Source organism: Coenobita brevimanus, chromosome 40 (genome assembly GCF_032717465.1).
Source record: "Coenobita brevimanus isolate Jiangsu-jjx chromosome 40, ASM3271746v2, whole genome shotgun sequence".
NCBI lineage: Eukaryota > Metazoa > Arthropoda > Malacostraca > Decapoda > Coenobitidae > Coenobita > Coenobita brevimanus.
This window is the reverse complement of record NC_136993.1, coordinates 17,271,361-17,286,073: the sequence shown is the minus strand read 5'-3', so window position 1 is coordinate 17,286,073 and position 14,713 is coordinate 17,271,361. Positions and strand designations below refer to the sequence as shown.

At 42.0% G+C, this 14,713-nt stretch overlaps 1 protein-coding gene across 1 annotated transcript in view; it reads right to left on the bottom strand.

Moving 5' to 3' along the window:
- LOC145396970 (glutamate receptor-like) overlaps positions 1-14,713 on the bottom strand; it is a 146,130-nt gene that overhangs the window by 101,834 nt on the left and 29,583 nt on the right. The window contains exon 6 of the mRNA XM_080270201.1: positions 12,405-12,562. Within this exon, the coding sequence (XP_080126327.1) occupies positions 12,405-12,562 (158 nt within the window). The remainder of the gene's footprint in view (positions 1-12,404; positions 12,563-14,713) is intronic.

The following is a 14,713-nucleotide window of genomic DNA, read 5'->3' as shown; positions in this document are numbered from 1 at the left end:
AGTTGTAAGAAAGAGGTCAAGTATGTTGGAGCTCTCTCCAAGGCGGTCAGGGATACGGGTAGGGTGCTGTACTAGTTGCTCTAGGTCATTAAGGATAGAAAAGGTGTAGGTTTGTTCACCAGGTGGATCAGTGAAAGGAGACGAGAGCCAAAGGTGGTGGTGAACATTGAAATCTAGAATGGAGATTTCAGAGAAAGGAGAAATGGACAGAGTGTGTTCCATCGTAGAAGTAAGATAGTTGAAGAATTTTTCATATTCAGTAGAATCAGGAGATAAGTAAACAGCACAGATATATTTAGTCAGAGAATGACAAGAAATCCGAAGCCAGAGAGTAGAGAATTCAGAAGAATCAAGCTCAGGAAAATGAGAGCAAGATAAATCGTTGCGTATATATACACAACAGTTACAAACATAGGACTTTCAACAGACACATCTAAGATTGCATACCTTAGAAGCAGGCTAGATGATGATTATTTAAGACTGGGTTCGCTCATAAGATGTAGATTCCTGGAGAAGTTTACTTGCTTTGATGAATACTGTAAGAAATTTATAAAGATTTTCTGTAACCACACAAAAGCAACGTGTTTGACGAGCATCTACAGACTACTGCAAATTGTGAGGCAGGAGAGGGCCATCCCTCCCAAACAATTACGCTGTTAGAGGCAGCTACAGTATCGGCTGAGAAAAGGACTGAACTTTTTGAGGCATTGCGGAACAGTCTGTGGGCGGAAACTGATGTTATGGGAAAAAAACAGTTTTACACTAAACAATGTATCAACGTCGTTTAGTTATCTCAGGTTCCTAAATCACCTTAGCAAGAATGAATTGGATGCTGCATTAGAGATTCAGTTTTCTCCTAGGGATGACATAACAGTGTGAGCTGCACAGATTGAAGAGAAGCTTTATATCATACCCAATCAAACGGCTCGTACAGCTCAACCAGTTACTACCGCAGCACCACCTTCTCAGTCTCAAAACCAAGGACACATTTCACGTCCACTCAGCTGACAAAATGTCACACCATGTTTTCCAGCCATGCCATGTGCAAGATCTGTGTTACAAAGTAGATTCTCTCACGACCATGCCAGATCTAAAAGCAGAGCTAAGACAGTTTCCTGGTACTGAAGTCATTTAGGTCATCGAGTAGCTCACTCTTACAAAAGACTTGGAGATGTACGAGGATGCAGGCGTGTTAGTAGATCACCTTTATGATCACTCAGTAACAAGTACTGTACTCATCACAACAGTCATCATCACTTAACCACTGAATGCCGCCATTGTCAATACACTGTCGGGGGAAACCTTGTACCAAAGCCAACAGATATCCTTCATAATGACAAAATTCTGAGCTCCCCATTAACCAGATTGGTCCTCTGACTCACTTACGTGTAGTTATTTCGGGTAATTAGGAAGGAGTCCTTACATCATTTTCTATGGACTCTAGTTCTGTGGTGAACTTAATATCTGAATCCTCCCTAAACAGTATGAAAGGAAGTATCAAGTGGGTTTGGATCCTTTAGCCGCCTTACATTCATCTATGTGGTGTTGGTGGCTCAGATTTTTTTTTGAATGGCAATGTACCTCTTGAAATACAACTGAGTGAATTAATAAAAACTTTCACAGCTGATTTATGTCACAAACTCCAGTATCCTGCAAATGTTTTGACTGGTATTGAAACCATGACTAAACATTCTATTGAACCGATATCTGCTTGTGATTGTATTACAGTTAAGTGACATTGTGTATCAGACATGGATTACCGACACCACACCCTGTCCTTTCACAGGTAAATTCGGTGAGGCAATCTATCGTAACTCGTACTCTACAGCCACCAGTAGAGAGTAGTGAAGATAATTTGGTACCAATATCTACAGTAATGACAATTTCTAACACTGACACAACGGTTGACTCATCTTCATCTCATTTAACTACCTCAAAGAGTTTGAATGACATTTTGCAACACGTGGAGGCGAAACGAGCAATAAGAAAATAGTAGCCTACACAGCTTCGTTACAGCACAAATCCATGAAAGTTTCTATCTGCATTGCATGTGCAAAAGAAGGCGTGAATGCATTAACTTTACAGAAGATTTGTTATGTGAATGGTTTACCATATGGGTCAGCATTGTGTTGTGTTGAAGGATAATTTGTATTACCTTTACCTACTATGTCACCAATGATCCACTAAAATTATCTATCTATCTATCTATAGCCCGACGCCCTAATCCCGCAAAGGGTGGCCGCAGACAAAACGCCTCCAAGTCGCTCTGTCACCCACCATTTGACTACCCTCCCCTCAACTCACCCTCCATCCCTCATATACCTCTCAACTCCATCCCTCCACCTCATTCTCGGTCTACTCCTCCCTCTCCCTCCCTACACCTCATCTACATACACCCTCTTAGTCAGTCATTCATTCTCCATTCTCTCCACATGTCCAAACCACCTCAGTGTATTTCTCCTAATCTTCTCAACCACATCCACATCCACCCCACAACGTTCTTTCACCTCTTCATTCGTCAACCTGTCCCTCCATGTCACTCCACATGCTCCTCTCAAGTAACTTATTTCCACTCCTCTCACTCTTGACTTGTTCCCCTCTTGCAAGGTCCACGCCTCGCTTCCATACGTCAGGGTAGGGATCACAACACTATCATGCAGTGATTTCTTAACTTCCGTACTCACCTCCCTATTTCTCATCACTGCTTTAAGTGAACCAACAACCTTCCTTCCCTACTGTACCCTTTCACGTACTTCATCCCCCAAAGTTCCATCCTTACTCATCACACTACCCAGTTACTTGAATGCACTCACACTCTCCATATCCTCACCATCCAACCTCACTGTACATTCTGTGACTTCATTCCTCTCAAACACCATGACTTTACTTTTGTTTATATTAACTTTCAGCTTCCTCCTCCTACACACTGTCTCAAATTCATTCACCAAACCTTGCAACTCCCATTCATCTTCACTCAACAATACTGTATCATCAGCAAACAGCAACACCGGCATCTTCCAAATCTCACCCTTATTCATAAGAGCCACACCCACATCCACTGCCCTACCCTGCACCTCCTTTACAAGCCCATCCATGTATATATTAAACAGCCATGGAGACATCACAGAACCCTGTTTCAGTCCCACATTGAGATCAAAGTACTCACTCAGCTCACCATCCACTCCCACAGTAGTCCTAGCTCCTTCGTACATACTCTTCACAGCATTCAACAGTTTCTTATCCACTCCATATATTCTTAATACCTTCCACATACCTTGCCTATCTATTCTGTCATAAGCTTTCTCCAAGTCCATGAAGGCAGCATTCACTTTCTTTTCCTTCTCTAGATACTTCTCCACTAAACATCTTAGAACAAATATCTGATCAATACACCCTTTTCCCTTCCTAAATCCCCCCTGTTCTTCTCCAACTAGCTCCTCTGTCATATGCCTAACCCTATCAATGAGTATTCTACCATATATTTTTCCAGTCACACCAAGAAGGCAAATACCCATATGGTTACCACATACTTCTCTCTCCCCTTTTCCTTTATATAAAGGAACAATTATACCTGATTTCCAGTCCTCTGGAACCCTTCCCTCTTCCCAAGCCAATCTACACAACTTCCATATCCACTCCACAACAATCTCACCCCCATACCTCAGCATTTCACCACACACTCCATCAATTCCTGGGGCCTTCCCCAACTTGATCTTCTTCATTGCTTCCACTAATTCCGTCCTACTGATCTCTTCCTCCCTCCTCTCATCTCTTCTTCTCCCAGCCATTCTCCAACCACTTATACTCGCACTGCTGTCACTCTCTACATTCAACAAATCCTCAAAGTGCTCCTTCCATCTCCTCAATTTTTCTCTCTTCCCCACCAACAATCTATTACTCCTATCTTTCACTCCCCTACTATTTCCCCTTTCACACTGCCTTACTTTCTTTACCTCCTTCCAAAACAATTTCTTACTCTCCCTCCATTTCACACTCAGATTCCTCCCAAACTCTTCATCCACTTTCTTCTTACTCTCCTTCACCAGACTCTTCACCTCCCTTCTCCTACTCACATATACCTCTCTCTTCTCTCTCTCATTTTCTCCTCTACCTCTACTCGCTAACCATTCACTATATGCCTTCTTCTTTTGTTCCACAACTCGTTTCACCTCATCATTCCACCATGCTGTCCCTTGCACACCCTTGCATCTCCTCCTCACTCCACAAACCACCTCACACGCTGTGCCTATCTCTTCTGTAACTATCTTACATACATCTTCCACCCCTTCCATCTGCTCTAGCTCATACCTTCCCAATCTTTCTTCCACTATGCTCTTATACTCTGCCATTTTCTCACTATCTTGCAAATTCTCCACTCTTCTCACAGGAGCTGTTTCCTCCTGTCTTCCTCTTCGTCTCCTCAACCATTTTCTTTGCAGCTTTACCTTGGCCATCACTAAGTAATGGTCCGAGACTCCATTCCCCCACCCTCTCCACACTCTTGCATCCAACACTTGTCTTCTCATTCGCTCATCCACACACACGTAGTCTATCATTGCCTTTCGTTCAACAAGTTCACCATCCATCCTCCTCATTACTCTCCATGTATACCGGTGGATCATCTTATGTCGAAAGTAGGTGTTGGCTATTGCCAACCCCTTACCAGCACAGATGTCCACCAAAGCACCGCCATTCCCATCTACGTCAGCTGGGACACCTCATTGACCAACCACTCCATCCATTCGTACAATCCCAACTTTGCCATTCATGTCTCCAATCAAGAGCACTCTTTCGCCCCTCTCAAATTTGTCCATACATGCTTCTACTCTCGCCCAAAACTCATCTTTCACTCTTGCCACTCGATCCTCTGTCGGAGCATACACACATACAATCGCCCACACTTATATACCTACTTTCATCCTCACTCATACAATCCTTGCACCCACTGTTCCATACTCTCTTATATTCTCCTTCCACTTCTTGCTTATCATCAGACATACTCTCTCTCTTGCCCTCTCATTCTTATTAACTCCTGCACATATACCTAAACCATATTCCCATTCTCTCACCCTTTCACCTTCCCATTTAGTTTCTGTCAATCTACATACTGACTTAAATTAAAAAGTAAAAAAATCGGCATTTTCCTGGTGTATCCTTTGACCGTAAAAGTGTGCCAGAGTATACCAATCTCAGTAACTGCTAAGAATGCTGCTGCTGATGATTTATACAGTATATATATATATATATATATATATATATATATATATATATATATATATATATATCATCTCATCTCGTCAGCCGTTTGAGTGTCCACTGCAGGATCGGCCTATCCCTACCAAAGTGGGGACGATACAGCCAAGTGGCTTAGGCTGTCTGGTAGAAATTGTATGTAGGGTGAGAAGTGCTTGTAAGTGTAACTGTAGTGTTGGAGTGGCTTTGGATGTGTGTAGTCTGTGAACCAAGTGTAATCGGCCCCCGCAAGCTGACTGTGTGCAAGATACTTTCTAGTATGCGACACTGGTTCAACCACAGCACCCCTGATGTCCGCCAAGCAGTACGTGGCGATGAGAACGTTCCCAAAGTTTATTACCCTGGCGGGGCGCGAACCCTCGTTCTTCAGTGTACGAAAACACACTTGACCACTGTACCACAGAGGCTTCATATATAAATATATATATATATATTTATCTGTCTGTCTATCGATCTTTTTATCTATCTATCTATCTATAGATAGATAGATACTTTATACACACACACACACACACACACACACACACACACACACACTCACACGAGTATATGCCAATGAAAACTCTATGGATTCTACTATGACTCCTTCAGCCGACATTGTCCTTCATGTAAACACGGGTGATCTTCCCTTGCATAATGTAGTGTACAATTAATTCATCATTTGAAGACCTATAGAGATGTTGTGGCTTTACTTGGTGGACCTATGGGAATAGTAGATCTTATAAAGCACACCACTTAATTGCTTCCCGGTACTCAACCACTTAATGTCCCGACAAATAGATTACTCTACAGCAGGTGTGGGGAACCCTTCTAATATTAAGAGCCATTAGGATATTTTCAACATCATTCGCGGGCCATACATGATTATCAACCCAAATTGAACTGTAGCCCAGTACATAATATATATTAATAAATAAATAAATATATATATATATATATATATATATATATATATATTATTCGTTCATGAGTTTATGAAATTGCATTTATGAATTGCCTCGCAGGCCTGATTGGTCTTGCGGGCCTTATACAGCCCAGAGGCTGGACGTTCCCCACCCCTGCTCTACAGCTTACAAATAGAAGCTGACGAAATAATGCGGATTATGCTTAACCAGGACATCACTGAACACTGCGTCAGCCCATGGAATAGTCCGCTTTTCTTAGTCCCCAAGAAATGAGGTGAGTTTAGACCTGAAATTGACTACCGTAAAGTAAACTCTGTCACTGTACCTAGTTGATTCCCATTACAAGTCTTGACAGATTGACTGGAATCACTTGGAGAGATGAATGTTGTGTTCACATCCCTAGACTTACTTAGTGGCTACTGGCAAGTAGAAATGAAGAGTGTTCTCGCCACTGCATTCAGTACCCCTTCTGAGCACTATCATTTTAAAAAGCTTCCCAATGGTCTTAGAAATGCCCCATCAGTATTCATGAGGTTTAACCATTCTGTATGCAGTGGTATGGTTGGCCATTCTCTTTTTGCGTATCTTGATGACATCATTGTGGTAAGTAAATCAATCCTTGAACATTTTGCCAGACTACGGCAAATTTTTGATCGCCCCCAAATGGCAGGTCTAAAAGTTAAGTTTATTTAATGCAACTTCCTGCATATGAGAACTACATTTCTTGGACATGTGGTTGACGCTGAAGGATTCATATCTCAGATGTGAAAGATAAAGCAGTTGCAAACTTCCCAGAACCCAGCTGTACTGATGATGTAAGGAGTTTCCTTAGATTGAATGGCTACTATCGGCGATTTATTCAAGGATGTGCACAGATTGCTGCCTCTCTTACTGAAATACTTGAGGAAAATGAATCTTTTTTTTTGGACTAATGACCAGTCTGATGGCTTCCAAGCACTGAAACCTGCACCTATTAATGCCTCAGTCTTGGCATTCCCTGATTATAAGAAGACTTTTCTTCTTTTTGCAGACGCATCTGGCGTAGGCCTAGGCACAGTATTGATGCAAGTTGATCATACAGAGAGGAAACGAATAATAGTGTATGCTAATCATGCCCTTAATGCCGCTGAATGTAACTGCAGTGCCTGCCTACATTGCCACTAATTGGGAGACTTTAGCCATTGTTTAGTCTCTTGAACATTTTAGAGACATAATCTACAGATATCCAGTGCATATCCAAACAGATCATCTCCCATTTTGTAACATATTCAACAGAAGAAATCTTACCCAACATCTAGCATGATGGTCAGTTCTTATCCAAGACTTCAACCCAACCTGCCTGGTAAATCTAATGTAGTTGCATGTGCTCTTTCGTGTAACTGCGGCAGTCGCACCATATCAACAAAGTGAAGTTCCTTACATCACTCGAACTTCAGATGTTGTCTATAGTTGTTAGCAAACAGACCCTCTGTGGACTAAGTCTATCCACATCCTAGAATTAGGAGATGCTTCGACCTTACCTACTCCGCCAGTGCCAGTAGATGGACTCGTGTTAAACCATGATATCTTGTACAGGAAGACAGCTCTTACCAGCAGGGACATACCTAATAGAGAGGTACAGTTGCAAGCAGATGACTCGAGGCCACCTAGTCCACCAACATGTTGGTGTTTTGTCTGGCAACAGTGGTAGCTGTGAACTTGACCGAGATTCAGTCAGTTGTTTGGGCGAAACAAACCCAGTGATAATTTCAATGCGCAGTTCTAACTGGTCTCCAATCAATACCATGCAAGTAAACGTATAATACTGATAATGATTAACGTGTCATACACATGGTAGATATATTTACAACAACAGTATTACAACACAGGCATCCAAATAGTGGTGCGTTCATTCATGTGAGACACACGGGTATCCCGAGTGTGCAGCTCCATCACCACCTTGGTTTGTGATGTAGGCACCACGTGACGTCACGTATGGGGGGTTGGAACTAGTTGACCCGTTCATGATGATAAACATTTATAGAGAGTAATCGTTCGACTTTATCATTCAAATATTAAGGAAACATTGGTTTTCTATGTCAAAACAAACCTATTACAACCTCTAATCTCATATACGTTAAATACAGCAGCCAACCACGTGCCTCCTCACCCCCCTCCCATCACACGTCCCACCTCGTCCGGCCCATGATCTAAGTAGGGGAGGTCAGCCAGACAGTGGGGAATCCCCGCCTGCATGACGTCACACACGCCCCACTGCCTTCCCAATCCTTGCTCTCAAGGCTGGCTGGCTGGCGTCGGCCTGGATGCGCTATCTGATGTTCGACCACACTGCTTCATTCATAGCTTCATCTCTCCTACAGTATACAGTATTTTATGTCTTTATAACCATTTACCATAACCATAGTCAATACATCAATAAATCACATTATCATCCGCCTGTAACATTCCACTGCAGGACTTAATATACTGTATGCTTCTCCTATCTATCTATCTATATTTTTTGTTTTATACTTAAGCACACCTTCCCACCACGGTGGGGTAGCGATACGATAAAGGAAAAGAAAATAACAAAATAACAAAAACCTTCACACACAAATACACATTCGATCACATTCACATTCATCTATCTACCTATCTATCTATCTGTCTGTCTATCAATCTCTCTCTCTCTCTCTTCCCAATATATAATAATGCGAGCAACGTTTATGATGGCTCTTAGACGGATAAATGAATAAATCAATGTAATTTTCAGCATTTATTAGTGTGATAAAATACAGCCATCATTCCTGGTGTATATTATATTCATTCATTCCCACTCTGTCTGTCTGTCTGTCTGTCTGTCTGTCTCTGTCTCTGTCTCTGTCTCTGTCTCTCTCTCTCTCTCTCTCCCCGGGCTTGATGCTGTGGTGTCTAGATCATGGTGTCCCTATTCATTCATTCAGGCACGGAATGGGACAAGCTGAACCCGTTCGCCAAAGGGCTGATGTGACATCATGAAGGCTCACGCGGCGCGCTGTCTGGCGGACCTCCCCTACTTAGATCATGGTCCCGCCCTTCCTCACCCACCATCCTCCTTATAACTCCCCCTCCCCCCTCCCCTTGTTTCGCCTACTGTGGTGTGAACCTTTAACTGTCCCACCTGCTTTGGAGTCAGAGGTCGATGAAAGTGAGGTTAACGGTGAAGGATGACTGGCATGACGGTGTTTTTTGTGATAATAATGCTAGGTTTCGGGGAAGCTGATAACCCTACGGCATATCTCTTGAAAGCTGGTAAAGGTTGTTTGGTTGACGACGATAGTCCAACAAAATAAATCACTACCGATACCCGTGTGTCTCACATGAATGAACGCACCACTATTTGGATGCCTGTGTCATAATACTATGGTTATAAATATATCTACCATGTGTATGACACGATAATCATTATCAGTATAATACGTTTACTTGCATGGTATTGATGAGAGACCAGTTAGAACTGCACATTGACAAATTATCCCTGGGTTTGTTTCGCCTGAACAGCTGACTGAATCTCAGTCATGTTCACAGCTACCACTGTTGCCAGACAAAACACCAACATGTTGGTGGACTAGGTGGCCTCGAGTCATCTGCTCGCAACTGTACGTTAACTCGTTGTTCTCACTTGTTTAATATCTGCAGTACTACACATTATCTATAACACACCTTATGCATCCCACTCGGGAAAAGATCGGTGTTTGAAACAAGCAGGTCTTTCATTCCATCGGCCTACTGTGCGTAAGGACATCAGTATTCACTGTGATACCTGTGATCCATGTTTTCATCAAAAAGGGTCAACCGGATCACCTGCTCCACTCTTACACTATCCAGTTCCATCATGTCCATGGGAAACTGAGTCTATTGACCTCCTTCAATTGCCTCTTATGGAGTCTGGTGCAGAGAATCTGTTTGTGGCAGTTGATATGTCTCTCGTTGCTGTGTTCTTGTAGCTTGTCAAGACAAAACTGCGAAGTGTATTGCCCATGCCTTCATTGGTCATGTTATTTGTCCATTGACTATGCCATAACCATTATTACCGAATATTTGTTTGGTGTTCAGCAACAGTTTTCTTGTTGAGATATGTAAACAGGATAACATCAGTAAATGTAAAATCATACCCAACCATCCGGCTTCAATTGGGCTTGTCGAAAGACAAAATAGGAAGGTGCTGGAGTACTGTACTTGAGGTTCTTAGGTTCTCAGAGCACCTGTTGGGACCAGTGGATACCCTAAGTCAGCGTTTCTTAACCTTTTCCGAGCTCAGCACCCCCTGCAGTAAGGCCACAAAGTCAAGCACCCCCTTACATCTGGTTACTGGGACTACAGTTGCAACACTGTTACAGTTACTTCACTACTACAAGGATAAAGTAAAGAAAAATGAGGCACTCCTTGACAGTTAAGTTTATACACTCTCCAAAAATAAAATATCGACGATGACAGTACTAAGCAAAACCAATATATGTTGCATTTTCCAGCACTCCCTAAAATTTACTTCAGCATCCCCTGCGGTGCTACTACCCCAGGTTAAGAAACGCTGCCCTAAGTTGATGCTTCTGTCAACAGTTCCACTAATAAATCCATTGGCAAAAGTTCATTTGTCTTATATGGATTCGATAAATCTTTTCCTTATTCAATGCTATTATCAAAACCTAGTCTGCTCTATAACTTGGATGATTACGTGAGAGTGAAACTGACAGACTTCCAAAAAATACTCTAGTATTTAAAGGTTAATCTGGACTTGTCAAAAGAAGATATGTTACATTGCCGGCATAGCTGTGTCTCGCCTATTAGTATTAAGACTATAATTTCTTGATTAGAGTCAAAACACACACACACACACACACACACACACACACACACACACACACACACACACACACACACAAATGCAATATGCTCTGTTTAATAGAGAGCTTGAGGATGTTTCATGCCTTTGGGAGAGGGTATTATGTGGGCTGGTGAAATCAATGTTATCCCGAAGGATGGAAAATAAAATTTCTGCGATGGCTGACATGCATTGTCCACTTGACTTATAATACAAGTCATCCATAAAAGGCGAGAAGGTGGGGAGGGGGCTTTAGTGTGGTACTGGAATATGTTGTTTCCCTTTGCTGATATGTACTCGCTATGGAGACCATAAACAAATGAAATATATTTATAATATAGAAAACACATAACCCTTGAAATAAGTGTTGCTAATGTACTCAGTTTGCCTCTGCTAGAACTTCAGTAAGAGTAATCACTTCCAGGCACAGTGAAAGAGCTGTGTGTAGATATATGAGGCAGCTAAAGTGTTCTGTTAGACAGGCCAAAGAGCTTAGTTACAGGGGGATGCAGAAGTCTGTTCCTGTCTGGGTGGTACAGAAATTATGTCCTAGTGTATGAGAGACATATATGATTCAGTTATATATTACAGTCTGTGAGTAAATTCTCCTGCATGTAGTGCTCTGCAGGACATCGACTTTTTGTTCCTTAACCTGCCCTGTCCTGACCGATTTTCCACCACTGACTCCCCCCAATCCCGACCAATTTTGGAAAAAAAAAATTTTTTGGCTCAAACCTCTGCTTTTAGTGAGAAACATCGAAAATTCATAGAGAAATCTCTCACCTGAGGTTTACAATACTCGATACAGGTAGGAGTACCCCTTACCTTACAGGGTCTTTTATCAGGCTGGCTCCAAAGAAAGCGAGTTCTATGGAAGGGTATCGATTCCACACCACTCATAAGAGGTATTTATTTATTTATTTATTTGGTACTCACCAAACACATCAACATACCTGACCTTTTTTGGCAACATTACCTGATCATCATTTCTGATTGTTTCTTCCTCTAATGCTACATAAACTTTGTCCTCCACATTGTCATCGATTGCAGAATCACTCTGGCCCTGAATTTCATACCGTGGCACGACATGTCTTTACTGGCCAGGTCACTGGTAACAGGTGAATTGCCGAAACAATGGCGTGAAGGGGGGGGGAGGTCATGCAGGGTAAGCCATTGTCCCTGCCTGGCATCTTGTAGGGGAAGGTGTCCCATGTAAACGTACCAAAAATCATGCACAAAAATTGAAAATTGTGCAAATTAGGGACCTTGCAATTGATGCATGTTTATATACATCAGCGGGACTGACAGTGCCAAAATGTGTGGCCATATATATATGTCAACGGGATCCAGCAGGTTAATTTAACATCCTGACACCCAACAAGTTAGCACAGAAGGAATTTACTCACACTTTGATGAAAAGGAGAGGTGAAATGTTGATAGTCCTGCCGTCCTAAAAGTGTTGTAATAAAAATATTGGCAATGCCAAGATCTCCAGCACCACTCCCCAGCATACCGATTTGCCCAGTCCAGTTTCCATTGGGTTGACGTCCACCCCATAGTTCCCCTGCAGGTCAAATAAACAAACTGCAATCAATAACTGAAATTACTACAATTAACTGCAGATTGAAGAAGACATTCATTCTTGTTATATATCTGACTTGTATTACAGAAGAAAAAAAGCCATCACTTGGTTTCCCTCATGTGTTCATGCAGCCATTATAGAACGGGTTATATGCCTGAGGTGAAGTTGCATTATGTGACCTTTATCAGTAGCAGTGATATGCAAGTGAGCCATTTTTCAGAGTTTCATCAAGCATTAGCATAAAAATATAAAACTTTCCTCCTTTTGAGTGACATTGATTAAGGTGTATATCTGTCTTTCTATCCATCTGTCTACCTGCCTATCAATCTAGCCATCTATAGAGAGACAGACAGACAGACAGACAGACAGACAGAGACAGATGGACCACCCACTGGTGACTGGCATCCAGGGTGAGGCTGTTCCAATAAAAAGTAGTCACATTTTGACTCCTACAACCTCATGATACATTGGCATCAGCCATTTCATAATGTAGAACATTAGATTTGTATTAGCGATAATACAAAGGTCTAATAAGAAAGCGTGTAAGAGGTGGGTCCTTGCTGATTGAATTAGGCTTGACAGAAGTTCTGCTGACAGACTATTTCAGTTTGACCAATGGATTAGAAAAGAAGCTACTTAAGCAACAAGTTTCCCCAAGTAAGGAAAAATAGTGGAAAACCGAGAAAAACCTGTTCTAAAGGACATAAAATTTCAATACGATACATTACGTCAGATCCTAAAATTGTTAAGAAGTTCGTAAAATTATTTGCAATCGCACTATGATCATTCAGAATAACCAGATTACTACAAACTCACTTCCACACCACACTTTTGCACAGTTCTAATTCATTCTTCGAGTATTGCTACCATTCATCCGTCTCAAAATGATACTCCCAACAATCAGCATTGTGACGATATTTCCGCTTCTATTGGAAGGAATCTGGCAGGGTCAATAAGGGTCAGGAAAAATAGGGATGCAGGTGTTGGAGTGAAGAAAACGTTGTATAACATATTATTGCCAGTAGTGGGATACGTCTATGAAGCGTGGACATACGAATGGGACATATAAGTGAGAGCTGTTGCAGCAGATAACCGCAGAAGTACTGTACCTAAGAGGTGAGAGATAGAAAGTTTAACAAATTAATGGATTTGTGAAGAATGTGATATATAAAGAGGCACTGTTGGGAAACAAAGTAAATTAATGGATTCGTGAAAAATGTGTGATACAAAGAGGCACTGTTGGGAAACAAAGTAAAAACAAGCATTCTGTGGTGGATGGATCATGTGGAGGAAACAGAACGTGAAAGTCTGACTAGGAGTGTGAATGAGTGTGAGGGTGCTGAGAGATATAATGATATAATATGTGAGTGTATGTAAGAAGGAATATTGTGTTCTGTGATCAGGGGCCGTTAGTATGAGGGGTGAGAAACACATAGAGGTCCAATATATATGCTAGGGAGAAGGAACCAAAGGCCATGAGCCTGCATTAACCATTCCTTCTCAAGAGAAAAACAAAATACAAGAGAAAGCCAAAATCAAGGTCGGATCATTTCGAGATACCTGGACTGGAGATCATAGTTAGTAGTAATACAGACAGAGGGAGACAGTTCCAGAGTTGACCTGTTGCATAAATGAAGGACTGGGAGTAAAGGTTAACCCTTGCATTAGAGAGTTGGACAGAAAAGGGATGAGAGTTTGCTGCTAGGCAGGTGCAACGCGCCTGTTGTAGAAGAGGAGGAATGCAAGCAGACAGTTCAGAGGAGCAGTGACCATTGAAGTAGCGATAGAAAAGAAATAAAGATGTAACAATGCGGCAAAGAGACAGAGGTCGAAAGGAGTCAGTAAGAGGAGGAGAGTTAATGAGACGAACAGCCTTTGACTCCACCCTATTGAGAAGAGCTGTATGTGAGGAGCCTTCCCACACATGAAAGTTGTACTCTAAACAGGGGCGAATAAAACCCCTGTATAGAGTCAACAATTGTGCAGGGGTAAAGAAGGAACGGAGTCGGCATAACACACCCAATCTCTTAGAAGCAGATTTTACAAGAGATGTAATATGATCTTTCCAAGACAGGTCCCGAGTGAATGAAACCCCAAGCATGTTCAAGGATGATTCAGGTTTAAGCTGAATAT